This window comes from Saccostrea echinata, unplaced genomic scaffold (assembly GCF_033153115.1).
Source record: "Saccostrea echinata isolate AGI-Se365-2 ecotype Australia unplaced genomic scaffold, CSIRO_AGI_Sech_v1 ptg000033l, whole genome shotgun sequence".
NCBI classification, from domain to species: Eukaryota; Metazoa; Mollusca; class Bivalvia; order Ostreida; family Ostreidae; genus Saccostrea; species Saccostrea echinata.
In genome coordinates, this window is record NW_026889782.1 from 32,276,429 (window position 1) to 32,303,949 (window position 27,521).

At 35.8% G+C, this 27,521-nt stretch overlaps 3 protein-coding genes across 3 annotated transcripts; 1 reads left to right on the forward strand and 2 right to left on the reverse strand.

Annotated features, from left to right (window-relative positions):
• Nucleotides 1–775: 775 nt before the first annotated feature.
• On the forward strand, nucleotides 776–7,245 carry LOC133198860 (uncharacterized). The gene is made up of 8 exons (XM_061334813.1): nucleotides 776–919; nucleotides 2,585–2,748; nucleotides 3,190–3,311; nucleotides 4,283–4,437; nucleotides 4,910–4,970; nucleotides 5,089–5,248; nucleotides 6,459–6,660; nucleotides 7,010–7,245. The coding sequence occupies exons 2-8, from the start codon at nucleotides 2,605–2,607 to the stop codon at nucleotides 7,237–7,239; spliced, it is 1,074 nt and encodes a 357-aa protein (XP_061190797.1). The 5' UTR covers nucleotides 776–919; nucleotides 2,585–2,604; the 3' UTR covers nucleotides 7,240–7,245.
• A 1,379-nt stretch (nucleotides 7,246–8,624) lies between these two features.
• LOC133198435 (aggrecan core protein-like) lies at nucleotides 8,625–22,647 on the reverse strand. Its single transcript, XM_061334529.1, is given in 19 exon segments — nucleotides 8,625–8,635; nucleotides 10,307–10,396; nucleotides 10,654–10,824; nucleotides 11,028–11,309; nucleotides 11,400–11,597; nucleotides 12,752–12,871; nucleotides 13,039–13,149; nucleotides 13,461–14,993; nucleotides 15,246–15,701; nucleotides 16,297–16,440; nucleotides 16,659–16,778; nucleotides 17,515–17,655; nucleotides 17,876–18,010; nucleotides 18,548–18,703; nucleotides 18,880–19,048; nucleotides 19,838–19,908; nucleotides 20,221–20,259; nucleotides 20,866–20,958; nucleotides 22,620–22,647. Coding segments are annotated over 19 exon segments (4,068 nt in total).
• Nucleotides 22,648–22,731: 84 nt separating this feature from the next.
• Nucleotides 22,732–26,575, reverse strand: LOC133198436 (uncharacterized). Its single transcript, XM_061334530.1, has 5 exons — nucleotides 26,524–26,575; nucleotides 25,967–26,143; nucleotides 23,792–24,256; nucleotides 23,176–23,219; nucleotides 22,732–22,937 (listed from the first exon to the last, which is right to left on the reverse strand). The coding sequence occupies exons 1-5, from the start codon at nucleotides 26,573–26,575 to the stop codon at nucleotides 22,734–22,736; spliced, it is 942 nt and encodes a 313-aa protein (XP_061190514.1). The 3' UTR covers nucleotides 22,732–22,733.
• Between the last annotated feature and the right edge of the window lie 946 nt (nucleotides 26,576–27,521).

The following is a 27,521-nucleotide window of genomic DNA, read 5'->3' on the forward strand; positions in this document are numbered from 1 at the left end:
TTTCTTCGTCTTTGCCGGGTCTCCCTCGCTATCTTCGCTATTATTGTACAAATGTTGACAGATTCTGCGGATTTTCTATTGGCTGACAGTTAAAAACTATAAGGTTGGATAACCAAATTCATATCGAACGTTGACGTTGAAATGAAAAACACACCCTGAAAAATTAGATGCATCAAATCTTCTTAATCTTCAAAATATTTTTCACAGAAAAGGAGAGACAACTCGTCTAAAGGATGATGACTTCGTACACGTGGTCGTGGAGTTATATAAAGAGTTACTACTTCACGTGTACGGTATTAGAAACTATGCTTAATTCAATAATCACAAACATACATATAAAATATCGACAGAGTTCATAGAGTAATTAGAAGTATATAAATAATTAAAATGTCGCTGCTCTGAATCGATTTTTAATACACAATACACTAATGGCCGAAAGAATAAAACAATGTACACTTCAGGTAAGATTATGTTTTTATTGTAAAACCTTCCAGACATAAAAAAAGTATCTATAACAATCTGAGCACATTGGTTTAAATCGTCATTTTCATATTTATTTATTTTTATTTTTTTTATATTTCTTTACCGAATTCTCATACTTTGATTATAATTCAAAGCATTATGTTTGTTTTTAATATATGAAAAATAAAATCTTAATGATCATCAATTTTGTTTTAGCGAATTAATGTACAGTAGGATCTTTTTATACGGGAGTCTAATAATTGATTTGCCTGGTTTACACGCCTGATTGTTTACATCTGAGCTTGAATTGATTACAAACACGCATACATAAAATAAGCTAATACACAAATTGACCATCTTAATATCAATCTTTTACTTATTACAGGTGTTTATGTTTTACTTGGAGCCTTCCTTTTGGGTTGTTTTACCAATAATCCCCAGGCTTTTAACGCAGAATGTAAGTTGTTTATTTATTTATTGTAATTTTTTTATGTAAACTATTGAGAGATGGAGCGGGAAGGTGAGAAGTGTTGTTGAAAATATCTATATCACAGTTGTGGTTGTTGTTACTGATTTGTTGTTGCTGTTGTTATTATTATTGTTGTTCGTTGTTGTAGCTGTAATAATAACTGTTATCGTCACTGTTGTTATTATTATTGTTGTTCGTTGTTGTAGCTGTTATAATAACTGTTATCGTCACTGTTGTTATCATTATTGTTGTTCGTTGTTGTAGCTGTTATAATAACTGTTATCGTCACTGTTGTTATCATTATTGTTGTTCGTTGTTGTAGCTGTTATAATAACTGTTATCGTCACTGTTGTTATCTTTATTGTTGTTCGTTGTTGTAGCTGTTATAATAACTGTTATCGTCACTGTTGTTATCATTATTGTTGTTCGTTGTTGTAGCTGTTATAATAACTGTTATCGTCACTGTTGTTATCATTATTGTTGTTCGTTGTTGTAGCTGTTATAATAACTGTTATCGTCACTGTTGTTATCTTTATTGTTGTTCGTTGTTGTAGCTGTTATAATAACTGTTATCGTCACTGTTGTTATTATTATTGTTGTTCGTTGTTGTAGCTGTTATAATAACTGTTATCGTCACTGTTGTTATTATTATTGTTGTTCGTTGTTGTAGCTGTTATAATAACTGTTATCGTCACTGTTGTTTTAATTGCTGTTATCACTTGTTGTGTTTGTTGTGTTTGTTGTAGAATTTTTTCTGCAGTTACATCGGTATTGATATTACTTTTGTTGTTGCCGCTGTTTTAATTGTTGCGGCTGCTGAAGTTTTTCTGCTGTTGTAATGTTGCTTTCATTTCAAGTAAAACTCTCTGCAAAAATTCACAAGACACATAAACGCCAGTGTTCAAGTTAGATCGCAATTCCCGTTTTTCTGCAAAATTCAAAAAAACATTCAAGAATGGATAGAAAACTATATGTTTCTGTTTGTATTCTGTTTTGTTTGGACGGAAACATAAAAAAAAATAATAGCAAAGGAAATTGCCACCATGTGTGTTATGTCTGGGAGAAGAGAAAAATTCAGGCCTCAGCACAATTGATGCAATAGAATTTTTATCTGCAATTATATCGGTACTAGCTACCCAGAATGGTTTGCAAATAGAATGTTTCTCCAGAAATACTGTACTGCTATCTTGCTTACGTTCTCAAGGTATAACCAAAAGAAAAGTTCGCAATTATTAAAAAAATAACCCAGTGTTTTTAATGGTAATTGCAAATAGATATTAGATTAAAAGCTCTTTGTAAAAAAAAAAATGCGCATTTGTAGACTTTGTTATGGAAATGCAACTTACATATCTTCCAAATTACTCTTGCGGTTTGGAGAGGCAAAAGTGAATATCTATCTAGTAATTATTTAAACACAACTGCGCTCGCCTAAACGGTCGCATCCTCAACATACATGTATAATGCTGGAAACTATCTAGTATTTATTAAACAGGTGCGCTCGTCCCAACGCGATGGTGGCATCGTCAATATGCATATTGTGCTGGAAACTATATCTTGTACGTAGAATTAACCCAGGATTAAAAAAAGATCTCTAGTTAATTTCTTAAAATCTTATTTTGAGTTGGGATAAAGAGCTTCTTTTTTGTCTTTCAGTAACAGTTATAAGTTGTACAATGGACACCCTTGTTGTCAGGGTAACAAACGCCTCAAGCACTGGGATCATATACATTCTTGGTCAAGGTGACGCTTGTCGACTAGAGACATCTCCTCAGAAAGTATTGTATCAGTTTGATTTCGCCTCGTGTGGCATATCCTGGGTAAGAATGATGTACCTCTTAATAAATTATCAATGAGTTATTAGCCATAGAAATCGGAAGCAAAACAGGGGCCGGAGAGAGTTAATTTAGACAATAAAATGCTTTCTTTGGCTGTTAGTACGGGAATTAATGTCGCAGCTGTTGCAGAAAAAATACATAACGCGTACGCGGGTTATGTGATTTTTTTCTGCAATAGCTGCGGCGTTAATTCCCGTACTAACAAACAAAGAAAGACATTTTATTGTTTATATTTATATCTTTATAAAAATTCACTTTTCAGAATGCTATAAAATTTTAGTGGGGCATTTGCCTCAATGGTAGTTACGGCCCTGCACCCCTCCCACACCACCCCACCCCTAGCCATATTTTATACTTTTGTTAATTTATGATTTAAAAGTGATTCAGTTTGCTTTGTTCATATTTTTTCTTTCCTCTTCCAAGCAATTGGTCCTGAGGATCATTATACAGAAGGAGAGGGGCTACCAGACTGGAGGGGACAAGAAAATTCCCGTGTTGTGTGTCGCCGACACAAGTGACATCGTCGCCTCTAACCTACTGGGGGCGTAAGTACCGTAAGGCCAAATAAAAAAAATATGTGTTACTTCCGGTGATATGCCAAAAAAAAATAAGATAAGTGTTAACTTTTTTTTTAAACTTTGCATTTTTATTTTGAAAAGCATCAATTGATTTGAATATTGAACATATACAACAAAACAAGTGTACTCTTTAAAACTGTTAGACACGGTTTTACAGTATCTGAGACATGCATTTTATTGACTCACTATGAGAAAAATGTACTTGTGAACAAAAGTACAGTTAAAAATCCGGATTTGGAAAAAAAGTAGTAGGGCGAGTGGGTAAAAGTTAGGGTCGGTCGGGTTACCAGATATGTAAATAGGGGTGGGGCATCTTGGGTTTACCCCTTTTGGGTGTTACTAATGTATATACAGCACTGTATAAAGGTATGGAGACATATTTGTTGGTTAAATGTGAAGATAACGATTGTGGTCCAATTAAATAATTGAGACAACACGGAACTCTTAAAACAGACGTGGGATCAATAGCCATGGAGGAGTAAGCATCCCCTGTCGATTGGTCACACCCGACATGTGCCTCTTGTCCTAATCGGGTAAATCGGAAAACTCTGTAGAGGATTCTGCGTGAAAAAAAATGTCCTAACAAATTGTATGACAGACGTCAGTCAACATTCGACTTAGCAACAGATTGTATTTACAAACAGGGCCATTGTATCGACAATAAAATTTGCGAATTCTTGATTTTAAACGTGATTGTTGATAGCCTTGTTTCATCAACTTATTTGTCCAAGCTTCAGGGGCACGAGTAATGAAATATATAATAATTAAGAATATCGAGCGACATCTTGACTGTTGTAAATAATGGATTCTGACGTGTAAATGGCTAGCGACATCGAACATCTACCTGTAAAGTGATCAGTGTTATAAAATTAAGCAGTAACAAGAGAATAAAAAGACACATTGTTTTATTGTACTTTCTATTTGTACTTTCTTTTTAGTGACACAGTGGACAGCGCCGGACTTAATGTCACAGTACGTCCAAACGCCGGAATGCAGTTCTTCAAGGCCGTGTCAGAGATAGAGGTCAGCGGACACGAAGTCAAACTATCTGATCGCCTATTTATGGCTTTGAAATTAGAAGCCGAGTATCAAGGTCAGGGTCACTTAAAGATCAAAATGTTCACAGAATTCTGGACGTTAAGGAATCAAGTTAAGAATGCGACGCATATGGAAAAGGAAAATAACAACAGTCTGAAAAATGTTACCGTAAACGTACTCAAAATGATAAGAATAACGCATTCAAAATATAGTTTTATTGCCCTCATCAACTGTAAAGCGCGATCATATATATTATCGCATTTGAAGCCAGATCTCTATATATAATTGGTTTATTCACATATTACACTTGAATTAGCGAAAAAAGCAGCACTAAAGACCGAAGTTACATGTATTTATGATCACCGCTTAATATATTAAGTATTAAGTATAGTATGTTAACAAGAATCATGCTAGTGAAGTAAAAATGATTCGATATTAAAGCTCAAAAAGAGCGACATTTTGATAATTCTTAAATAAAAATGTTAAGTTTCATACAAACAATACACATGTATTTCATTTATTTTAAGATGACTTCGACATAAAGGCGAAATACTGCGCAGCCGGAAGTATCATCATAATCGACAACTAGTACGTGACGTTCTGTTGTTACAACAAAGGTTCAAAATTAATGAAAACTTCATCTTCACATCTTTAAATAAAAAAGAGATAAAGAATGAAAAACTAAATTTATTTGATATTTTATTAGTTGTGCTACTGATCCGGGCCTTTTCCCGAACTTCTGGCGATTCAGACGGGGTTTTCTCATCTCCGAGTTCGGAGCCTTTCGGGAAACATCGTTACAAGGGGGCGTGGTCACAATGAACTTCACGTGTGTTCTGGAACTCTGCAAAAATTACTGTAATCCGGTAAGTTGTATGTTCTTGTGATCTGGATTTTTATATATATGTCATTATAAGAGAGGTCGTAATATCTCGCAAACTAACGAAATGATAAACCGTAGTATTATAATTAACTTAAATAAAGGCTCCATCTAAAACGTCACTGATTGGGAGTTAACAGTCAAAGGTGAATATCATTGAAGGAAATTAAGTTCTGTATTTGGAGGGACAATAATGGATTCAAGTGATATTGACTGTGTTAGGGAAATATTATTTAATTGCGTCTTAGTGTAATTATTCCAGTTTGGATTGATAAAAGAATGCAGTGTTTCTCCCAAACACTAATGTATAGTGTTAAATACATAATAAATTCACTATACTAGCCCTTTCCTGCAATTCTTACATAGAGTTCAGGTGCCTGAAGAAAGCGAACAATAGTAATGCTCAAAAGTCCATTTAAAAACAAACTGACTGCAGAACAAATGCGGACCTCATAAAAACGTCAAGTGGCATGAGTAAGGAAGCATCCTCTGTCAACCGGGCACACCCACCTTGAGCTCTTTGTCTTGAATTTGCAAACGGAATAATCTATAAATAATTTAGAATGAAAAAGAAATGCCGAACAATTTGCATTAAATATTTGTAAACATTCGACCTAATCGTATGTTGTAATTGCAAACAAAGTTATCGTCTCGACCAAAGATATTACGAACTGTTTATCTTAAAAGAGATTGTTTATACCCTTGTAATATCAACTTATTTGTCAGTCGCCTGCTTCGGTTAAACATTTTTTTAGTATGCATAGACTTGTGTATGGAATCAACTAGGGGACATGATACCAATCTTTGAAGATTGAAAATAGAATAGTTGAAGCCTTCACGTTTAAATGTCGAATTGAAGGCCACAGCAAAATATTTCTTTTTTCATGTTTTTACTATCCACATTTGATTACCATCACTTCTCGTATATATTGTTCACTACTGCATATTTATTTGTTTTTCAAGATCTACCTGTCTACAGATGTAGTTTCAAAATTCCTTATTTTAGGATATAATAATCCAGATGTTGTCAATATTTTAACAGTATAAATTAATCAGGAGCTCCTTATACGGCAGATCATGTGTTAATTTTGTAATAAATTTCATAAATTTTCTACTAATATTTTGAAACACTTTCAGTTTTGAAAAATTAATCTGAAATATGAAAAAAATATTGAAAAGAAAGATTTTTTTTCAAGTCGTTATGTGGGGATGTGTACGAGGGATGGGGTCGAAAAAGGCGGGGAACAAAAGAAATAGGGAGTCATCTTGGATATATTATTACTTCCGGTTCATCACGTGACTTCCGACGCAGCCGGAAGAAGCGTCAGTCAAGACGGAGAGATGACGACATCGATGTCGGAGCAAGAATTGATATCGTGGACAAATATTCCAGGATAAGTAAGTAATGTTTATCCTCATCAGTTAATTAACGAGGGACAATTTAACAAATGTTTCTTCAAGCTGTTAATTTGTAGGCTGCATGTACGGATGTACACTTTCAGAATCTTTCTTTAAACAGTTTAGAAATCTAAATCTCGATTACCAATTTTAAAGACATCTTTCATATTATGCATATGAGATGATATGAGATCTATTCTAAACTTTTTACAGATAAACTGTTAGATTTAAACTGTCTTTAATTCCAGCTGAACTCAGGGGAAATAAATCTAGAAAGTCATCATAAAAGCCATCATTATTCTTTGATATATGGTCATACTAATTAGACGTTGTAATCTTCTATTTTCAGAAGTTATAACCAAAGATGATTTTTGCTGGCAGATCTCTTCCTTCGTTTTCTTAAATGTCGGGCTCGGTCTCTGTTTATTGGCAACAACTGGGGGATGCATGTACCTCAAATTTCGCATATCAATTTACAAGAATATCATACAGAACCTAAAAGCAAGTATGAATGGATTTTCAGCCCGTGACGTACTGGATCTAAAACAAGGTCATAGCCTTCGCGGGAATAAGTGTTGAGGCTAAGAAAGCTTTTCATTTTAATATCAAGAGTTTCTCAATATAGGGCTTAGTTTTCATTCTTTATCTTATTTTTCTTCATCGTATATTGTTTCCAAAATGTAATAAAAATGGAGACCTGATTGTTTTGTATTTGATAGGATTTCAAAGTGAGAATCAAAATAAAAGGGAGCGATTTATTTGTCTATACCGGACACAAAGTGTACACTTTTTTTCATAATCAAGTGCCCAAGTTTTACACTTTTTGGTGTACACCATTTATACCCTGCAGAGAGCATGTGTTGCCTTGGTAAACACACTGAAAATTCAATACGACTGAAAAATGTCGAGACGGTAAAACTGTAGAATTTTATTTTTCAGTATTTCAGACTATTGTCAAGTTTTTAATAAGTAGATTGCAGTGAATTGTGTTTGGTAATTTTTTCTAGTGTTCAATGCATCTTATGTAAAAATGAAAACGCTTGGTATTTTGTTAATCATCCACAACAATTTTTTTTTTGTAATGTCATGGTGATAAAGTCACAATATATTTTACAGTATGGCTAGATATTTATTAGCTATATGGTTATTCATAGGTGGATATCAATATGTTTCATTCAAAATTATTTGCCTTTTCATAAATGCGATGTTTTTCAAATGGATTTAAGAAACTGTACACAATAGCAACATATAATATTTTTTTTAAAAATCTGCTGCAAAATGGATCCCCTCAGCTGATCGAAATTTCGACGTTCATATTGAATACATGTATGCGCCACTACACCAAATTTCACTTGATTATAAGGTGAAAATCGTCTACACCAGATGTACTAGATGTATGATAGACAAATCAAGCGCACCTTAAATCATCACTATACCAAGATACCATAAGGATAATCATCAAATTCTAAGACATGAGTGGCGGATCTAGTGGGGGGGGGGGGTGTCATGGTGGTTCGGACCCCTTCCCTTCCGTGAATTTTCAGTTATTTTTCTACAGAAAAGTAACACATAATGACTTTGAAATACCACCTTTCCAATAAGAGGCACGGATTCCTCGTTTGTTAGTAAGCAAAGTCAGATATATATGAATGGAATCATCTTTTTATGATAGGTATTCCATTAACCTTATCCCTTATTGAATATTTTATATCAACCCTAACCATGCTAGCGGTATAACCATGGATATCAAAAATATAAAAAAAAATGTGTTATTTATAATAGATGTTTAATACAATATGCAGTGATGCGTAACAAAGAAATCGGAATACTTGTAACAGTAGAAATGTTTACTCATCCATGAATGGGTTCTGTAAGAAAACGAAAAGAAAAGATATAAGACGATGTCGTTGAAAAGATACAAACACATAATTGTTCATAATAGCAATAAATCAAATATTTATCTGTTACAAATATCCTATTTAACACATAGTTTGACTCATATAACAAATATTAAATAAACTTACCTGAATTTTGTCGAATACGTGGCACTTTAACAATGCACAGTCGACAATAATTTACATTAAACTTTATACTTAATTCACATTATTTTCAGGGTAATTTTCCCGTTTCGTGTTCGCCCTTGTGGCAAATGGGCGAATTCAAAAAGGGGTTGATTAAAAAAAATCAAATTATCTCTTTGACACAAGTGTTTCTCAACGAGTTTAAAACGAAGCAATATTGTTTGCAAGTGTGAAAAGGCGAAAATAAAACAGGGCGGAAATAACCCTGTATACAGTAGCACTTTCATACATGAGCAGTCGGCAATGTTTGTTTGTTGTTTAACGTCCCTCTTGAGAATTTTTCACTCATATGGAGACGCCACCACTTGCCGGTGGAGGGCTACAAATTTTGACCTATGCTCGGCACTCAGGGCCATTGAGCAGTGAGGGATATTTTACGTGCCAGCATCTACTGTGACCAGCATTTACTGTAACACGGGACCTCGGTTTATACGGTCTCATCCGAAGGACGGGTCTCCATTTCCCGCAGTGGGATTCGAACCCGCGACGTAAGGATCAACTCCTTACTCTGCAACTCTAGAGCAGACGCTCTAACCACTTCGCCTTGTTGGCTACAGCTGTCGGCAATGATTTTAGTCCTATGTTATTATACTTACCACTTTCACACATGTGCAGTCGGCATTAATTTTCACGGTACTTTATGATACTTAAATTTTCACATACGTATAGTCAGCTGTTTATATACATTGGGGATGGCAATTTATAATTACCACTTTCACATTTCGCGCTGTCGACAGTTATCCACGTCATACTTTATTGTACCTACCATTTTCACACACGCACAGTCGGCAGTCTTTATACAGTGGGTAATTATATTTATTATACTTTCATGTTAAATACTAAAATCTGATTGGTTTAGAAGCATTTAACAATCCGTAATGTTACCCTCAGCGTTAGCAACACACTTGACAACGGGTAACATTACGAAAATATCACATGCGTTCAAATCATGCGCGTACGGTTCACCGTAGAATTCTCAAAACGTCGGTTGTGCGTTTGAAAGAAGCCAAATAAACGACGTCAATTAAAGCTTGCGTCCGATGTAGCTTACTTGAAAACAACAAACGACAGACGAAACATCCTTGCGAGTGCAAACTTTAGATGATAAAGTACTTTTTGAGTAGCAAACAAACGATAAAGAGGTTGGTAAATCTTTTCCGAAGCTTTCTTATTGACAAAAATAGAAGCGGGGATTTTGAAAGCTTTCTAAGCGTGAACTTAACGACGATCTCCGAATTTTTTTTATGACACCCGAAATCAATAAGACATTCAGTATAATAAAATAAATAGTGCACGTTTTTGAGGGTAACAGTTGAAATTGACACCCCTCGGAAAACCATTGTCAACCTCCGCTGACGCGTCGGTTGACAATGGTTTTCCTTGGGGTGTCATTTTCAACTGTTACCCTCAAAAACGTGCACTATTTATATAATACTTAACCAAATTCACACATATACTGTCGAAAGTGATTATATAGTTACCACTTTCACACAATCGAGAACGATTTACATCATACTGGAACAGTGACTCATACTATTTACAGTGAAGAAAAAAAAAACACTTACCACTTTCACACATGCAAAGTCGACAGTGAGCTACATCATACTTTATACAATGTGGATGACAATTTGGAGGAAGAGGTTTACACTGAGCACCTATGGGGAAAATGTATACTAATCAAAGTACTAAAAGTACTGAAAGCCGGTCAATTTTCACAATAGGCAGATCACTATGTCATACTCTATACAGAAAGATTGATCGTCTCTCATAACTGTTTTGATGGAGAAGTGATAAAATGTAAGCATCTGTTTATAAGCTACTTTGTACGTTCAAATCAAGTCAGCTCTAACTGTAATAATAAGAAAATGGAACAGACACGCTTCAAATGCTTTTAAATGGATATTAATATTACCTCCCCCGCTTCCACCAGCCGCCATTCCTCCTGCCGACATACCGCCGCCTCCTGCCGACATACCGCCACCTCCTGCTGAAAGACCACTGGATGTGCCACTATATCCGCCACTGCCACCCGCGGCACCACCAGAGGTACCTCCACTAGATCCACTCACAGCCACATATGTTTCTGGAATAAATTTTACTATTTTATACTGTTACCGTTTTACTGTTTGATTTGGTGATAAAAATCTTGGTAATGACTATTTTTAAAAAAAGTTCCAAATTTTGTGATTATCAAATCACTTTTACTGAATAAATCTTACTTTGACTAAATTATTAAAATGGAAATGAAAATAAAAAATCTTACATATTGAAATAATTTAGACATACGTGTTTTGTGCCCGCAGTTCTCTGTACATTCTGGGGTCTTTTGAACCACAACCACTGGCTTCTGTTCACAGTTGTGACATTCATCTACCTTCTGTACTACGATGGGATGAGTTTCGCACGTAGTGCATTTTGCTTCACATCTACACGCAGGGCAACCGTCGTGACCTTTCTCTCCTAGTGTGTAGCCATGGTCACATGATGTCATACAAGAAATTGTTGCGTCACATGTTTTGACTGCGATTGCTGTTGGTTGTTTTGCACATCCAGTTTTGCAATTGTCAGCTTGAAGGATCAAAAAATAAAATAAAGCATTGAAAACAATGGAACGCTCCTTTGCATATTTAACAAAATGAAACTAAAAGTTTTTCATACTTTTCTGTATCTTTGCGCATGAACAGCTCGGGCATCCCTTTGCATCAGTTCCACCGAGTGTATATCCTTCCTTGCATGACGTCATGCAGTTCATAGTAGTTGGGCAATGTGCCAGAATGGCGTGGGCGTCGATGTGGGTAGGCTGTGGTTGAGGCTGAGGTTGGCGTTGAGGCTGAGGTTGAGGTTTGGGTTTGGAAACTGAAAGAGAGGATGTGATTTAGTTTTATAAGTGCACGTAACGCAAACAAGCGACATCGATGATAATATTCTATAGGAAAAATAAGAACAACAGAATAGAGTATTATGTATAATACAACTGTGTTTAAAAAAATAAAGCATCTGATACAGTGTGATGAATGACCGAACAGCTAATTTTTTAATGAGTAAACAGAAGAACTGAAATTAGGAAATGAAAAGAATGGTTCTAGGTGTGAAAAATGATACTGTGATTTCTTGCAAGGCTCGAGATAAAGCTTTGTGTTTTTCAGCTACCACTTTCGATTGTTATCATATCGTTTTCTCTAAAGGCATATAAATAAGACTTCCAATACTGCTTTTGTTGCTCCTCTATCCTCTATCTACACCTAAACACAACTATTTTTTTGTGATAAGACAATTTACTTCACCAATGATTTTGTGTTATTAGTGAGAAATAAGTATGAAAATGACAATTCGCTCCTCGTTTACATGAGACAGATAAATCTTGATGACATATATGTATTCCGAGAAGTCACGTCAAAGTCAATCCGGAAACAAGTACTAGTTAAGCAAAAAATTAAAAAAAACTATGCTGGGTGGAAAAAAAATTTCAGCCTTAGACAAGGAAAATAGTTGTTTCGCCTGGCTACACAAGGAGACTTAATGCCTTAGTTTCCGACGGAGCAGGGAGGCTTTATGTGGTTTTGGGGAATGTGTTTTGGTAAAAAAGACAACATTTAGGGAAAACTTTGTTGAAGGAAGTTTACAACCACATACATTGTAATTCTAACAGTCAAACCATACACGAGTTCCTTCTTTGCTTGGTATCTTATACGTACAAGACTGCACCTACCCGGTCGTTCATCCCACTTTTGCAATTTGAGTTGATGAAAAACACAGTAAAGCATTACAAGATCGTACAGCATATTTGTAATGAAAAATACTTTTTTCAGAATTTACAATAAAAACAAATAAAGCACTTTCAAGCAGTACACTGGATATTTGTGAGAAAATGATGGGTTCTGATGAAGGTAAAGGAACATATACAAGATGAAGACAAAGATGGTAGACAGGTTTAGGCGAGATAAACACGTAACATCTTCACGGATGTTTAGTCCATTTCTGATTCCAAGCGTGCATGATCAAACACGCACCCGGCACACAGTCGCACTGCGGACATCCATCACTTCCGCTTATGTAAGCTGTCTGGCATTTATCGGAGCAGAAGAAGTGGCCTTGACATTTGATGGAGGAGAGAGATGCGGAGGTGGAATCTGACATCATAAGAGAAAGAAATATAAATGTATGGCAAATTTCTAAACAAGATAGTATTTTGAACAGTATTAAAATGGTCATTTCTTATTATTTTAAGGCAATAAATTGATCATTCATATGTATCTCAATGATATCAGATTCACCATAACTTAAAAAAATGGAATACCTGGGACCATGTGACATGAACATGAGGGGCAACCGTTAGGGTCTGGCACGTATCCATGAAGACAAGTGAGCGAACATGAAAATGATGGCGGGCAAAGAATCGACGTAGATTCTGCTAGACAAATGATCAAGAATATACATCATCTTTGAGCAGAGATCAACATTTTAAAATCTTTAAGATGTGTTTATTGATTGCTGGATCAATGCAGTGTTGTGAGGTTTATAGTGCGAAGATATTATTAACTTTTTTGTTTCTTGATTCTTAAAAATTATGTTTATTCAGAATATATAAACAGCAGTATTTTTACAAATCAAATTGCACTGGCATCGTATATTATAAATATCATCAATATCATAAATTTTCGTTATAGAAAGAGGCTTTATGCTTATGTATTTGAACAGAAAATTACAAGTTTCAAACACACATACTTGCTTTTTGTCCTGCCGTTTTCCCTGTTTCTATTCCCTTCTGAAGGTTCCCAAGTCCATTTAGTGTGTTTTGGTGAGGAAGCCCCTGCATCGTTTCCCCTTGTTTTCCCAGACACGTACAAAGTGGGCATCCATCCTTCCCTTCTCCCCCGAGACTGTATCCCAAGGGACACATGGTCATACAGTGCATTGTTTCTGGACATTTTTTAATCACGAACTGGACATCTATTTTACTTCCGTGTCCACCTGCTGTAGATCCGCCCATCGTTTGACTACCACCAGCAGATCCACCCATCATTGGCCCTCCTCCCGTTGATCCACCATATCCGCTCGGTGTGTGGAAGTTTCCCATTGGCCCTTGTCCTCCGCTTCCCAAAGTACCACCTCCTATGCCTGGTCCTGATCCGCCTCCAAAACCTGTAGGTCTGTTTCCTCCTGCACCACCCTGTAATGGATTAAAACTTCCTGCTATTCCTCCTCCAGTATTTGGTTTGTTTCCTACAGTACTAACAGCACCACCTCCTTGTGACGGATTCATCCCACCACTAGTTGCTCCAGGGCGTCCATTTCCTGCGCCACCGGACATCATTCCACTTGATCCACCCAAAGAAGGCTGAGGTCCTTGACTGAATCCCGTTGCTTGGAAAGGATTACCTCCAAATCCTGTTGTGCCTGTGGCCCCATTATTTCCTGCGGCATTACCCCCCGTTCCACCGGTTGTTTGGAAAGGATTTGAAAAAGTATTTTCTGAAAATCCTGCATTAACATTTCCGCCTACTGTAGCAAAAGGACCAACAGAAGTCGCGTTATTGGAAGTCATGGCTCCAGCAAAGGGTCCACTTCCACCATTTTGTCCTGCTGCCTGCATGAAAGGGCTCGGTTTGAATCCCTCATTAGTAAAAGCACCATTTCCTGATGCCACAAATGGATTTGAGAAATTTCCGCCAGCTTGTCCGTTTGTATTAGTAGCCACAATTCCTGTCTGCTGTCCATTATATTGACTGTTATCAACTTGATGACCGTACGACTGTTCAGTGTTGATTTGTGTGAGACTACCACCAGTACCACCAGCAGTGAAATCCACGTTTCCAGCTCCGGGTTCTGTCCCTCCTGCAATAGTTTGATGGGCGTTCATTCCACTGCTTCCTTGCAAGAATTGAGGCAAAAGAGGATTAGTACCAGAATTTTCTGATGAAGATCCAGAAACTCCCAGCAATCCTGGAGAAAAAGATCCTGCACCGTTCCCATTACCACCAGTACCTCCTGTGTTAGGCTTAAATGGCGAAGACATTCCACCTCCATTAAGGTTTTCAGACGATGAAATCCCGCCACCATTGGTTCCCGGGTTGAAAGGTGAAGGCATTCCAGATCCGATAGAACTTCCGGATCCTTCTCCCGTGCCTTTACCACCGTTTATGTTTGGATTAAAAGGGGAAGTTATTCCTGAACCAGTTCCCATTCCACCGTTTGTGTTTGGATTAAAAGGGGAAGTTATTCCTGATCCGGTTCCCGTTCCTCCGTTAGCGTCTGGATTAAAAGGGGAAGTTATTCCTGAACCAGTTCCCGTTCCACCGTTTGTGTTTGGATTAAAAGTGGAAGTTATTCCTGATCCGGTTCCCGTTCCTCCGTTTGTGTTTGGATTAAAAGGGGAAGTTATTCCTGAACCAGTTCCCGTTCCACTGTTTGTGTTTGGATTAAATGGTGAAGTTATTCCTGAACCACTTCCTTTTCCTCCGTTTGTGTTTGGATTAAAAGGTGAAGTTATTCCTGAACCAGTACCAGATCCTCCGTTGGTTGCAGGATTGAATGGAGAGGGCATACCTGATCCACTGCTTCCCGACATGCCCCCATTTGTGTTGGGATTAAATGGAGAAGTCATACCGGACCCATTAGCTGTTCCGCTTCCTCCATTAGCATTTGGAGAAGGCGCCCCTCCTCCATTTCCCGTGACCGATCCCGGCTTGAAGTTTGATGGCATTCCTCCTCCGTTTCCTGTGAATGATCCCGGCTTGAAGTTTGAAGACATTCCTCCTGATCCCATTGTTGTAGACTGCGAACTTTCACTTGAGTGTCCCGAGTTATCACATCCATTGTGACAAGTTTCACCAGTAGAGACATGAGACACTATTTGTTCATGCCCTGTATCACAGTTGTTACAGTGATCTGTTTGTGATGGCTGTGGGACAGCTATCCCACCATTGCAGTCTTGACAAGGCTCAGATGTTGTCTGAGGAACTGTATTTCCAGTCAAAAGTCAGGACATGTTTTTTTTTTTAGTAAAACTGTTATTCAGTTTTTCCTTGCAGTACCTTATATTTGTTTAAAATGCCTCTCTTTTAAGCAGACACAAGTATTATTAATGGATGAACATTTTAAACATTCACAGATAACTCTTGAAAGAAAATAACAATCATGCCTGTATGGTTTGACTATGGTCTATTTCCTATGATGGAGGAAAATTCTGAATTGTATGATAAGTGAAAAAGGGAAGATAACAAAATGAAAATTGCCACTAACTATGAAATTTTGGATATTGTTGGACTCTAGTTATGATTCGTACAGTAGTAGCATAATAGGCTCACATAATTTCAACGAAATACTTGAGGAATATTACCTAACAAGGAAGCAAGGTACATCTAGAAATTCTTTTTTTTTTAAGTACATATACTATTGCCTTGCTAAAGCAAAGTAATGTTAATTATAGTGTGGTTTACAGCATTAAACACGGTAATTTCTCGTAAGGAAGCGGTATAAAATCCCTCGCCATGTTAGCTGGATTTGGATATTGCCCTTTGACCATTTATTGGCTTCCCAAAGTTAACATACAAACCTGTTTGTATAGCGATCAAACACTCGCACGTCGGACAACCATCTGAACCACACTTATATCCGAGTTCACAGGAGGCAGGACAAGAGAAGGCTGTAGTGCAGCGTACTGGCTGCTTAACCACCTCCACAACGGTCAGACCCACAGCTGTAATGACGTCATAATAGGTATACGTCATCAAGACAGGTCATATATTGCATAAAACTGAACAGTTCCAAAACGAGGCAAAAGAAATTTACATACGAGTACATGTACATATGGAATAGAGGACCATATTGTTAGACTTGTCATTTTTGAGCAACTAATCAGAAATTATATGGGTTAAAAGTACATATCGCTTGATATCATTTGCCCTTTTAACTTACTCGCTGGTTTGACACAGTCGCACGTTGGACATCCGTCGGTTCCACACTTATATCCGGCGCCACAACCTGAGTTACATTGTATATTCTTTGCACAGGTCAACACTTGTACCACTTTCGTTGCTGTCAGTAATAGAAAGGAATTGCAAAATGGAAGTTTCTTGCTTTGCATAAGGTCCAAACTAAAACTTCCTCATAAAGGGAAAGCAACAGGAACAATAATACATGTAGTGTTACCTTAGGTCAAAGCAGACTCTCTCAACTGCATGTAATTTTTCACTGTATGACCTTGACGACACCCCTTTTATTAATATTAAACATATCACATGCAATGGTTAACCCTTCAAACAACTTCAAAGATTATATATATCATTATTATCGTATCGAAGTTTTTGATTTATGAATAATTTTGTACACATCTTTTCATCCAATAACCTTGAGCTTTGAGATATGAACTGGAATGGTTCACACAAAATTTCCAGGGACCTTTGAATGTATCCTTGATTAAACTTTATGATACAATTTAAGGTAGTCAAAATATATTCTCAACTGAACACATCATAGCAATCAAAAGTTCTAGAAAATAGACTCCAATACAAATAGCCGTGGATCGGTGAAGGACAGACAGGGAGATAGACTACAGTATACCTTTTCCTGTTTGAAGTGGTGTGATATAGACGGTTCTCTCACTTTTATATTTACTAAGACATTGTAATACAAATGTATGTAATTAGAGAAGAGTATTTTCATTATTTTCCATCTGTTTTCGATTTAATCAGAGTTCTCTCGTTGTGTTATAAATTTTAGACAATCTATTTGCGTACGGAATAGGAAAGCTTAATTCAAATGATTTACTTACGAACTATGCATGCGCATTGTGGACATCCGTCAGTTCCGGTGTTTCCAAGAGTGTACCCTTGTTTACAGTTAAGCATACACTCTATCGTGTGGGTGCAAGTCAGGACCTTTGGAGCCGGGGTTGTGGGAGGTTGGGTGGGTGCTTTAAATGAAAACAAATATATGATTGTTACTGTGCGTGCGCAGGTCAAAGGTTATATTCATTATATATAAGTATACAACATTATATTCAAATGATTATATTCATTTGTTCGGATAGATTACATTATCATTCGAAATTAGAAACAGGAACTATAAAAAAAAAAGAATTGCTGCTTTGCAAAGCATTTGGAGCATAGCAATTTCAACCTATATATACTCACGTGCAATACACGTGCAAGTCTGACAACCGTCACGGCCAGTTGCACCCAGTGAATATCCAGTCTTGCAAGATAACATACACAAAACGGTGGACATGCATGACTTCGTGGGGGCAGGTTTCGGGGCCTCTGTTGGGGCTGTTGTCATAAACCATTTGAGTTTGTGTCAAAATATGTTGCATGTAAAGTATATAGAGTGTACTTTTTATCTGAATAATCTCAAGACTTTTATATACAAGGGTTGTCCAACAAAAATGTAAACATTTTAAAGATCTTTTCTTTTTTTGGTTTCACTAACAATATAATGTTTTTGAATTGGCATGCAATATCATCAACATTTTTAAATAGTACATAGAACTTTTAAAGAAATATCTCTATAAATCACATTTTACTCTTAGATAAACGAATCTTACGTAAAAGGTAAAAAAAAAATACGTAAAAAAAAAATTGAAAAAAAAAATGACTCAAAACTTTTGAATTCATAGGGATACATCTATTTCTAGTAAGCAGAACTCATCAGACGTTCTCTAAATGGTCATTGGTATATATTTACAGCACTTGGACTTTCATGATTCTTTCTCCATTTTAATTCTAAATCGAAGTTTACGATACCCTGGTAAAAAAAGTCAAAAATAGCATTAATCGGATCCACCTCTGCGGTATGCGTATGATTACCTGGAAGACATGTACAGGAGTGGCATCCATCGGCACCCCTCTCCCCCAGCATATACCTCGTGTGGCAGGTCATCATACAGAGTTTTGTGCCCGCACAGTCGTGGTGGGAAGATGTGTGAGAGTTAGTGTGAGACGACGTTTGTACCACTACCACAGCTTAAAAAAACATGCGTCAAAGAGAGGAAAATTTATATATACCTCTACTTACTTCAAAGTGGTCTTTTAAAAAATTACTGTCAGCGTACAGTTTTTTTAATGGATAGAAATTATTATGATAAAAATTCACACGTCCGCTTAAATGCGTAGACTCGCATTTAGTTTTAAAGAAATACTGTTATGTAAATTACCATGTGATGACGTTTCGTGGTGGGTGGGACATGTGCATGATCGACAGCCGTTACTGCCTACGTCACCAAGAGTGTAGTGCTCTTTACACGTCATCATACACAGCATGGTTCCGGGGCACTCCTTCAATGGCCGCTCAGACACGTGTTTAGCTCCCTGTAATAGCGTAAAATAAGTCAGAACATTTACTAATCAGAATAACCATGTATGCTTTATATTATGTCACTTTTTATTTTAACTGATAACGTCTGTAAATTTTCAGATTATGATAATAACTACATGTACATATATGACTTAAGTTTAAATATAATCATTGTATGGAGAAAAAGACTTTCTAAAGAAATTGGTTATTAAATTAGCCACATAAATAGAGATCAATACCAAACGTGTAGTTAGCAAAGATTAGTCTCTTTTCAATTCTTGCTGTATTACAACCAACCAAATAATCAAACGATTTATTTAGTTGTTATTTGTTAGGCGGAGTAAGAAGAATTGATTCACCCCCTCACAGGAAGATACTACGCCTGCATTTAAAGACGTGCTGTTATTATTGTGCCGTTTAAATCTTGCAAGATTAGAAGTCAAGAATACGAATAAACTAAAACAGAGAATATTTGTGACATGACATAAGAATTATAAAGAGATATTTTGAAATGAACTATATTCAATTTAGATCATAATCAAAGTTACTTATTTTAATAGGCAATTTTTGGAAGGTTAGAACTTTTTTTTTAATTTACGTCTTCACTCATACATTTTTAAAAGGAAAATTCCAAGTGATAGGGTTAAATAAGTTTAACACTTTAAAACATTCTTATAGCAAAGGTTTTGTTTACAATCTTCAAGCAGTGACAACCACAATGAGTTGAAGCTTCTGTCATGCTCTAATCTTTGTATTTTCACTTGTCCAGGTAAATCAAATAATTCGAACTTAAGCAACCATACCTGCATCCCTCCGAAAGGACTACCTCCTCCCATAGAACCAGGTTGGAATCCCCCAAAGTCCCCCATCATTCCTGTAAACATAAAATTAAGTGACTGAAAATTCTTGAATTCTTTGTAATAGTTAGGCAGATTCAATAAAAACTTATAAAAACGCACAATATTGACTTTGACACATATAATAAATTAATGATTTTGGATTCATTCGCATGATGAAATTGAATATCGAAGGTCCTTTTTTTCTAAAATTAGTGTGTATTCTTTACAAGTTGTATCACTGTAAACTATAATTACTATGCTTGCAGACGGAGATATGGTCAAATGTTGCCATGAACAAGTTCATATAAAAAGTTAAATTGTTACTTCTTGGAAAAAAATATTTTTACCTTTTGGCATTCCCACGTACCCTCCAGGATGGAACATTCCTAAAATAAAACGTAAATTTTTATATATTTTTTTTTTATTTTTCAATGTAATTCTTTTTTTTTAAAGTTTAATAAGTTCAAATTAACTTTAATTAAAGTTAAATTATTTCAACTTAATTCCTTTCCCGTTGTGATCATTTCTTTACTTTTTTAAGATTCTGTTTATCGTTAACATTCTTAGAAATCTGATCTCTCAGAATGTCAATACATAACATACACATCTGCAATTAATATCTTTCGGTTACCCTTTTGCCCTCTTTCAAAGTTGGAAATGTAGGGAAGATTTTTTTCCTTTAATAAAAATATATTTCAATAGACATTTACAGGGGTTTAAATATGATAGGAAAACATACGAATCTAAATTTCGTAATAGAACGTAGTCTCTTTTGAATAAGTTTAACTTCGCGTAAATCAAAATTAATTTTCATGCGTTTTCAATAAAATACTTTCAAGAACGATATTTGATACGGAATTTTTTTTTTTAGCCAGTAGGGCGAAGGCATTTTCTCCCATTGAAGCAAATACTACTGAAAAAAAATTATCAAAGCATTATTGTTGTGTTCAGTTGTTCATACACAATGCTATTTTAGGTAATGTTGTACTCACCAGGCCCACATGCGCAGAGCTTACATCCTCTTGTATCTATTTTAGTACATCCGGGCGGGCACTGCACGTTTTGGGGACAAAGATAATATCCGGCTTTGAAAAATAAATGAATTATATTTTATTGAATGATTAGCAAAAGTCAGGGTACGTTGCAATTTATGTACGTTTTTTTTTTAATCTTCACATCAATTCAGTAGGGACCAAGAAATGCTATAAAATATACTTCAAACTTTTAAACTTTAACCCGAATCTTCCCAATACTCGATCAGAATTTTTATTCAACGGTAAAAACAACTTTTTAGTCTCCTAAATAATTAACACTCTACTTACATGTACAGGTGAAAAGTATAGGTAATAATCCTAAAACTTGTAAAGAAAACATTTTTGACGAGTTTAATTTTCTCTGCGTAACAATTAATTATTTATCTTTTATTCAGCCCGCGGTGTTATTGGGACTAGCCAGTCTTTAGTAGGGCCGTGCTCTTTAACATTGCAGTGTGCAGGTGTCAGTAATGGGAGATAACTCTGGACCCTTGTGATAAGTTATCGTTCCTACGTGTCTTCCTAAACACGGTATTTTTATTTAAATTCACTACCGCTCTCGATAACAAAACAGCGCGTAAATCTTCATCCGGGCTATAGGTTAGTCAAAGTTATTTTTGTCGTTGATAATCTGTGTCATAAGAGATAAACTATGTCAGTTATTTTTGAAAGGGAATCTGTTTTGGGGCTCATAATAATAACAAAATCGTACTTTTTCTTTCAGCGGCTTTTGCCAACAACAACGTTGGCTCGAATGATTGTAACGTGTTATGTAACATTATTTTCAGGAATTATCGTTCGTTGCTGAGGGTTGTATTTCCCTAAATAACAAAACGAAAAACGAAAATCTCATTCGTCAGAACGGTCATATATATAAATACATATTTTTTTCTTGGGCTTTACTGGTACCATGCTATTGCATTATATTACGTATTTATAAAAGTTATGGCTTTCATGAATTTTTGAAAATTTGATTAAGTTATCAAGATGCTAAAATTACAAAATGTCTCTGCTAACAAGGTCGTTATTATCACCCAGGAAGTTTTGGAATACTGACTTTGATTAAGACATTTGAAAATCCTGTTACATCAATTTTTTTTGTCACTAGGCTGCCTCTTTTCAATAATTGATCGTACTCAGAGCATAATCTAGCGTACCGAATAAATTTAGAGACATAAACAGAATATGCAGGCGATAGTGGAATATTATTATGACTATTACAATACTTAAGGTTGTCTCATGACTATGGCCAATGTATTTGAGCAAGTACTGAGTTATAGGCAAATGAAAAGTAAAAAAAATGCACGACGTGGACATCACTTGATCTATTGATATCCTAAAAAGAAAAGAACGTTAATGTATTCTTTAATACACAACTCTTGTTTATGACCAAAGGTGTATCATGACTTTGACCCAATGAAATTAGGACAACTTAAGGTCATTAATCGTTATTAGATACATGTAATACATCTGTTAAATTGAAGATGTTTCTTACATTGACTTGAAGTAATTATAACATTTCAAAATGTCCGTTCTCTGGTTGAAAACAAAAAGATTATAGGTCATATACTGTTTACAGTCTTGAATGTGTCGTCAGCCTCACCCAGTGTTATTTACATAAGGTCAAGCTTTATTTGGGGTACATAATGTACATATCAGTTTTGACCATGCTGACAGTATTTAGGATTTCATTGAGCGTATGCTCTAGTTACTGTTCTGTGTCGTATTATCTGAGACCATTTGTCTCCAAATACACCAACTTTACAACAATATAGAACACACACCAAAACATATATGTTTTTTTTTTTAAATTTAATTCAAAGTTTTCATGGCAGCCCTGTGGGTTGTGGTGCACATTCACACAGTGGACATCCCTGAGAGTCTAGGCGGTATCCAGTGTAACAGGTCTTGGAGCAATTGAACACCCCCGGACATACGATTCTACGTAGAGTGCTGCTAGGTGGACGTGTCGTGGTGGTAGGCGTGGTTACTGAAGGCGAGATCGTGATGTGAGCTGGGAAACTGACAGGCTAAGGAAATATTCAAGTAATATTTAAGTCATATTGAAACATTGGTTATATTAAAATTACATTTGCTTACAGGTGTATTTATGTTTCCCTAGTCAGTGTGAAATAATACTGAAATCTGAAAACATAAGAAGTCAGGTTTCAAGAACAAAAAGAAAAAAAGTTTAAAGCCCAGTTAAGAGAATTGAAATCTGGATATAAGACCAGTACTTGCTTTTATTTGATTTCAGACAATGTTTACCTTAAATGACGTAGAGGACATATTTGTCTTTAGCGTCGTTGGAACTGAAATGAAATTATATTGAACTACTAAACATGAGTTGAATGGTGCGTTATTACTATATACATTGTAAATTTAAATGAAAACGTTTGATTATGTTAGTTAGTGGAAAAAAAAGTAGATATTTTATGACGGAGTTATTCCAAGTTAGTATATGGTTTTTTATATATATATATATACGTACGACAACAAAAAATAGAAATATTAGTTTTGTTTATTTTTATTGTCCAATGAAATCCTTGTTCTCTCAATGCGTTCGGCTTGGACTTTAGTAGACAACCAAGAAAGATGGCAAATTTAAAAGAGTTTTATCATTTAATAAAGGAATCAAGGAATTATACTTTATAATAAAACAATGAATGATTTCTTTGTTCCAAAACGGTGATTTAATGAAATTCATGCAAATTAAACATATCATATACGTTCCGCAGTGTCAGAAAAATCATTGATGAAGATGAAAATTGTATTAACGAAACATACATGAAGTAAACAATGTACTAGTATTCCAAAGTATTTTCTCTTACAAGGCCATTCTTTACAGAAGTAAAAGTCTCTCTATGATTTTTTATTTAATTACCCGTTTTACATGAACAGCTAGGACATCCATCGGGGCCTGGTGTAGGATCGATAACAAACCCATTCTTACAGCTGAGAATACACTGAATAGCGCCCTGACAAGAATTGAAAGATTTAGTGGAAGAAGGCGAAGAGACAGAGGAAGACGATATTGTAGTGTTTGAGATTGTACTCGAAGATAAAGCCGGAGTCATCGATGGTGTTGTGAGTTTCGTAGAAGATGGTTGTGACTTAGTGCTAAACACAGGTGACGTAATAGCCTTTTGTGACGTATTAACTGATGGTGTTGTGGCTCTTGTGGAAGATGTTTGTGACGTGTGACTAGATACATGTGAGGTAGTTGCCTTTCCTGTCGTCGTCGCATGTGATGTAACCGTTGATGTTATGGATGTCTGTGCTGCGGTGCTTCTGAATGAGGTCGTGATTGTCGGTGATTGTGTGACCGCAGATGACGTCATAATTTGGGCTGTAAAAATACGGATAAAAAATCATTTAGGGCTATATGAAGAAAAATGAGATCAAACTTTATCTTAGTATTTCGTATTATTTTTAGATTAGGGAACAGTCATGCCTTTTTCGCATTATAATCATACGTTCTCTTTCTGATTGGTTTAGTGTAGCTAAACGAAGCATAACTTACGGCAGTTACATTCTACACAACCGGAAGTGGGGTTGACAGCTGCTGCGCAAGGTGACCGACAATTGATCCAGTTTGTGCTACAACCAGTGCCTATCAGCGTTCCTTGACCTTACAATGAATCAAAGCATTGATACGGACATTAATGTACAATAATATACTAGGATAGATTAGGAAAACAATTTGTGTTGCTGATGCACCTTCCAAGAAAAAAGTAATGGGTTGAGTCTGAGGAACATTAACGTTGAAATGGGAACAAGCTTATCTTTTAAAAAGATTGGTGAGCTAGCGCTGTAGCATAATAAGATACAGAAGAAGATATCTGAACCATTGTTAAATTTGCTGAATCGATTAATTATTAATAGGAAGGCAGATTGGTGCACTGGGGGTTGAGTTGGGGGGTGTCACAATTCAGAATGGTGAATCTAAGAGTGTGCTTCACGTCGGCTATGGCATAACTCCTAACTGTGCTTTAAGCATTCTGTATTTTACTGTAATTTTAATTTCGAGGTGAAAAATAAAAGGTCAGTAGAACCAATAAGCATCTTCGGGCCTTTCCGGCAAGCTCGGAAAACATATCCTAGGTTGCCGCGGTTTTTCGAGCTTGCCGGAAAGATCCATGAAGGTAGATTAGAAAAGCTATGTATTCATTACAACTTTAGAAATAACAGTCTTGGTTTTATAAGACCTGAGTTACTGTTACTTTTTGTTCATTTACGTGCAGGTTAGACAACAAAACACGAAACTTCAGATCATATGTATTTTCAGATGATAAACACTAAATTGACATGTCTTTCCGACATACTCTGAAAAAGATTTTTGTTGTTGTTTTTTCCGAGCTTGCCGGAATTATCCAGGTGGTAAAACTGTAAGGAAAGCTAGATGTCTAGAATCTTGGCATTATATGGCCAAATTTTTTCTTGTACTTTTATGTGTAGGTTAGACAATAAATTAATAAAAAAATCAGAATCCGGATCTAGACTGGTATTTAGTCAGCCCGGTCTCTAACCTACGAAATGTATATCGCGCATATCAGACAGGAAAGGCCAGTGTAAATTCGGATCATTTCTATTTTTGTATGACAAAACGAAATTGTTATCGTACAGTCTATCTATATTAGTTTTCCCAGAATCCCCGACCGTGAAGACGAGCATGCGTATTTCAGAAATATAGACTAACGTAGTTGCTAGCGCTCGAGAGCGCTAGCAATAATTGTAAAGGAAAAGTTGAAGAAGAGTTGTTACGTACTACAGGAAGAAAAAATAAGAGGAAACAATAATAATGTAAAAAATATGATGCCTCTACAGAAAATAGTTACATGTATCCTATAGAATCCCTTCAAAGATGGGGCTTTCTTCTCTGACATTACCCCTTGAAATATTTTCAAAAAGAAATATAATCAAAACTTTGAAGCACAATATGTATGGGGTCAATGTTCATACTTATTCGTAGTTCTACGGAGAGTGGCTCTATGATTCTCGATTCGTGTTTCTTGTCTCTCAAACCCTGGGTTTATTTTTTATTTATCAACACTAATACCTGCCGAATTGATCTGTTGGTTCGGATTAATTCCGAGATTCCCCGGATGAGAAGGATCCATGCTGCTACAGTCACAGTTACAACCGGAAGTGGTCTTTTTCAAACACATGGGAGGACAGAGAAAATTCGGTTGACATGATCCCAAAGCGTTGTTCTTATTAATTGTAAACAGGAAGGCTGCGATAAATGATAAAGAGACGTCTGATTCTGATACAATGAAGATAAATATATATTCTTAGTTTCATGTAATATGTTATAAAGTTGTTCTGTAAAATATCTGTATTTACAAACATACACGTGTATTACTAAATAAATACAATTTAATTTTCTCTTGTGGTATAGTTAAAGTTTGTTGTTGATTTCGTCACGTTTAGATCTCTGACTCGAACTTAATGAAAAGACAAAGAACAGTCAGATTGAACGCTTCTTTCTTTTTTTTCAATCTTACAGGGTGTTTTATTTGTATAAATGTTAAATTTAAACAAACTTAAGTCATTGTTTGTTAACACACTAACGATAAACTATTAGAACCAGTCGTACATGGAAAGAGGCCCTACCTTCAGAAAATCCAATAAATAACCAAAGAACAGGTAAAATAATATATCCCATCACGAGCAAACGCTATTCACACGAAGTCATGTGATTAATTCGGTCCTAATGTCGCTTGTTTTTGAGCGCCATTAGATTTATCAACAAAAATTCACAATGTTCGACCCTATGACATGATAATATATGACGGATACTCAATTCGTTTTAATATTCTTGTGGAGGATTTGTAGATAAGTCATACAGTCGGGCGCGGATCTCAAGACAAAAGAGTATATGGATACAAAGCTTATAGAAACTTCCACTGCAGGTGTGTATTGCTGGATAACAATATGTCATTTTGGCTCAGATTTCGTTGTTAATTTGTGATTTTAGTAACGATACCAGTAGAAGACAACTGTTCTTATTGGTTTACTTTTACAGGAAATAAAACACATCTCATTAATACCTTTATGCCCTTGAGCTGGCGAAGTTCGATGCAACTGAAACTGCAACGCTGTAATCTGCTGGTCAAAATGACATCTGTTCCCAGGGCCATCCCGGCTGTTATGCCAAACAAGAGGTCAAAAATATGCATATGAATAAAAAAATTTTTTAAAAAGACTTAATTTTTTTGAGTATCCTTACATTTCATATCTTGTACTTTATTAGGTATAAGAGAGCAAATTCACACATGAGTGGTAGTCACTTAATATTCATAACAACCACTAATAAATTCGCCGTGTTTTGGATTACCTTTGCTCAAATGGTATAATTACAGTTTCAAATAGTCTACAAAAATTTAATTAAGCCCCCAAGTCTACCGTTCTAGATTTCAATGACCTTCGACAAAAAAAACGAAAAATTAATGTCCATTACTGACAACAAAATGTTACACTCACAGAGAAGCACTGTAATCTGCAGATAACTGTAACAATCATGGCAGGTGTTAGAATCGACACGCCCCTGTTACAATTTCTCTTTTTGTCATATCATGGTAATAGAAGGTGTTGTTTGGAAATATTTTCAA

What these genes read in the sequence shown, in the direction of transcription:
- LOC133198860 (XM_061334813.1), top strand. Translation starts at nt 2,605, where the DNA reads ATGGACACCCTTGTTGTCAGGGTAACAAACGCCTCAAGCACTGGGATC. An exon ending in ATCATCATAATCGACAACTA is followed by an intron (nt 4,971 to 5,088) that starts GTACGTGACGTT and finishes ATATTTTATTAG; the next exon opens with TTGTGCTACTGATCCGGGCC. An exon ending in GCAAAAATTACTGTAATCCG is followed by an intron (nt 5,249 to 6,458) that starts GTAAGTTGTATG and finishes TTTTTTTTCAAG; the next exon opens with TCGTTATGTGGGGATGTGTA.
- LOC133198436 (XM_061334530.1), bottom strand. Translation starts at nt 26,575, where the DNA reads ATGGGATATATTATTTTACCTGTTCTTTGGTTATTTATTGGATTTTCT. An exon ending in ATTTATTGGATTTTCTGAAG is followed by an intron (nt 26,144 to 26,523) that starts GTAGGGCCTCTT and finishes CATTTATCGCAG; the next exon opens with CCTTCCTGTTTACAATTAAT. An exon ending in CCAACAGATCAATTCGGCAG is followed by an intron (nt 24,257 to 25,966) that starts GTATTAGTGTTG and finishes GTATTTTTACAG; the next exon opens with CCCAAATTATGACGTCATCT.